This window comes from Vicia villosa, linkage group LG6, assembly GCF_029867415.1.
Source record: "Vicia villosa cultivar HV-30 ecotype Madison, WI linkage group LG6, Vvil1.0, whole genome shotgun sequence".
In the NCBI taxonomy this organism is placed as follows: domain Eukaryota; kingdom Viridiplantae; phylum Streptophyta; class Magnoliopsida; order Fabales; family Fabaceae; genus Vicia; species Vicia villosa.
Genome location: NC_081185.1, coordinates 61,257,463 through 61,260,534, shown reverse-complemented (window position 1 = coordinate 61,260,534; position 3,072 = coordinate 61,257,463). Strand labels below are relative to the sequence as shown.

The window sequence follows — 3,072 nt, the reverse complement described above, 5'->3', positions numbered from 1 at the left end:
TTACTGACTTTCTGTTGATTTAACCCTCTTTTCTTGTTTACCTTTTTTTACCTAAATATGGAATAAGTGATTTTGTTTGATTTTGAAAGTGGTTTTTTTTATAGAATCATGTAGGTTTTTACCCTGTGGTAGGTCCTCGTAAGTAATTAATTTTAAAAAAAAAATCATATAGTTTGAATGTGAAGAAATGTCCCTCAGTCTCATGGATACCTTTGATTGTGTTCAATATATGAAGCACCGACACACACGACACAGACACACTCGTAATAATTTGAAAACAAATGAATAAGTTATATGTAATCATACTAATATCTGAGGTTGTTTTGGACGGAGACAAATGCAATTTTTTTTCAGAGATGTCAGGTATTATATAGTGTTTAATTATGAAACTACTTTCTCTATTGTTTCTGAAAAGCAGAAACATCGTAGCTTTCATTGCAAGAAGAAATAAACTTAGAGAGAAAAAAATTGCATTCACACTTAGCCAAAGTTTCAAATGATTCCATTTTTTACAGGTTAGTATTTTATTACTCAAATGGACTGGGTATGTATATTATGTAGCAACGTTAACACTGCTCTTATCATCTTTTATAGTTTTTATACTTGCTCATTTTGGTCTTCAAATATTAATAGCTTGTGTTTTTATATTTGATTCATGAAACAAAGTTAAAGCTGATTAGGATATTATATAATTTATGCATAATAATTTATTCATCATGAGGCATTCATTACAACAGCAATAGAAGACTATTGTAACATCCTGCCATAGAGCATAATCTTACAATTTATTTCTGCAAAACATCTAAAACATAGTAGTAGACGCTTGCCAAAGCATCCCATTTCTACAGGCCTTCGATATAGGCCACCCCTTTGTTCTTCAGCCAAACATTACCTTGGATGATCTCTGCAACTGTAAACATAGTTGCCTCTGCAGTATTTAGGACATGATAGCCAGGCCAATTCACTCTTTTGCCGGTACCAGCACCGGGCCCACTGTTCTGGTACTCTCCATAATACAATGTTTTGAGAAAGCCCTTAGTCGTCTCATTCCATTCGGCCCATCCCGTTGGGTCGATGTGGTTGCCTATCAAGGACTGCATCACAACAGTCCTGGAGTAGTTTTTCCACGGGCGGCCTAAGTAAGTCTTAATGGAGTCTAGGACAGGTATGAGGTCCGTGCTTGGTATTATGTCACACTGCTGAATTGAAGTTGCAGTGTTCTGGTTTGGGTCTGTTCGACCTTGGGCTGTCACCATGTTTTTTTGGTTGCTCATGGGCTTTCGGGCCACGATTTTGCTCTTCTGGATCACGACAGCTGCGTTTCCAAAGATAAAATCAATAGTACCAGTAATGAAGCATTCGCGGTAAAACTGTCGGTTGGAGTGTGCGTAGAGAGTGTCTTGAAATGCGTCAATGCGACAGCGGTTGATGACAGATTGATCAGAACCGACACGGAGAGCAACTGCCTGGTGCTTCTCTGGGCCTGCCGTGTTTTGGAATCCAATGTCCTGAGCTATAAACCCATCCCCAACAGCAGCTACAAAAAAACCAATTTATACACGAATAAAAATCCGTCTCACTAAAATGGAATTGGTAAATAAATAGAGACAAGGGGAAAATGAAAATCCATACCAACAGTTGCAGATCTGAAGGTGCTGTTTATATCGATAGCATTCAAGCTGCCAGTGATTATTGTTGCATCCATACCATCACCAACGAGCATCACATTCGTCTTTTTCTTACCGATTTCTACCTTCTCTTTGTAGATTCCCCTTTTCACATAGATAACATACCGTGTCTTACCTTTGTCTGGTGCAGATGCCACAGCCTCAGCCACAGTTTTGAAGTTACCGCTCCCATCTTTAGCCACCACAACATTGGCCTTTATGTCCCCACCTGAAGACTCCAAAAGCCTTCTATCCTTATTCATTACCCATGTGGGAAACTCACCGTTCATTGATTCGTCAACAAATTCGTCGTTACTCGTTTTAGGTAAAACGGAAACAAGCACGGCCAGAGAAGACCTGGCTCTTGATATTAAGTCCTGAATGTCACTTTCCATAACCGCCCGAGTTGTTCCTTGTAATCCATCCAAGCAAGTTACGTGGTTGGTGAGCACACTACTTAGCCATGTGTGTGCGTCTTGCTGTGAGTCCATGTTATCTTTTGTTAGAGTCATCACTGAGTCCCAAACTCTCTCCATGGACAAGTTCATTAGTTGCTCACAGTCATTCAAAGCATTTTCCTCTCTGCCGCTGTTAACTCGGCTTTTTATAACATTAGCTTTGTTCATGGCTTCTTGAATGTGTGTGGTGGACTTGGTTAATAAGGATATGAGTGTGCTCAACTTGTGGTCTTTTGTGTTAGCCAAGGTTGGGCCTTGAACTGCTTCTGATACATGAGTTAAACATGATTCTGTATCAAGAGCATGCTCACACATATTGGGAGCTGATGAGAGGTGGAGGAAAGAGATGGGTTTGTTGAGTTGAGAAACAATAATGGCTGATGAGCTTACAATAGCAACTAAAGAGAGGATTAACCAAAATGTTTTGGGAATGGATTTTCGAGGCTTGTCTAGCAAAGCTTCTTGGGTAGCCATACTGATAAGTTAGCTAGTAGTACTGGTTGCTCACTATGATCTTTGTTTATTTCATCCAACTAATTTATAGACAAAATAATATTCAATAGTGAAGAAAAGGATTACAAATCCGACGGTGCTAGTGTTTTTCAATTATTTTTACAATTGTTTAGGGTTTAGGGTGTTTAGAATTAATCAAAATATTTTGATAAAGCAACGTTTATTTTTGACTAATGAGGGAATGTAGTCCTAAGAACACTTACTTTAAAACCATATTTTTAATACTCACTTTCTTATCGGTTAAAATTCAAGTGAGTCACATTATTTTTGAAATAAGACTGGCATGATTTCACCTAAGTGATTTTAGGGCTACTCTAAAATTATATGTAACACATGATTAATTCCATATCTCTTTTCTGGTACAATCCATAATAAGCTTAAAAGTATGTCACTTTGTGGAGTGGTACTATTAGTCACATGTTTGTTTGATATTT

General features: G+C 38.0%; 1 protein-coding gene across 1 annotated transcript; it reads right to left on the bottom strand.

The window, feature by feature from the left end:
* Positions 1-666: 666 nt before the first annotated feature.
* Positions 667-2,656, bottom strand: LOC131609196 (pectinesterase-like). Its single transcript, XM_058880851.1, has 2 exons — positions 1,633-2,656; positions 667-1,537 (listed from the first exon to the last, which is right to left on the bottom strand). The coding sequence occupies exons 1-2, from the start codon at positions 2,597-2,599 to the stop codon at positions 843-845; spliced, it is 1,662 nt and encodes a 553-aa protein (XP_058736834.1). The 5' UTR covers positions 2,600-2,656; the 3' UTR covers positions 667-842.
* Positions 2,657-3,072: the final 416 nt, after the last annotated feature.

Bases quoted from the DNA above. Each gene is read 5' to 3' on its own strand.
- LOC131609196 (XM_058880851.1), bottom strand. From the start codon at position 2,599: ATGGCTACCCAAGAAGCTTTGCTAGACAAGCCTCGAAAATCCATTCCC. The intron at 1,538-1,632 runs GTATGGATTTTC...GTTTTTTTGTAG, and splicing joins CTTCAGATCTGCAACTGTTG to CTGCTGTTGGGGATGGGTTT.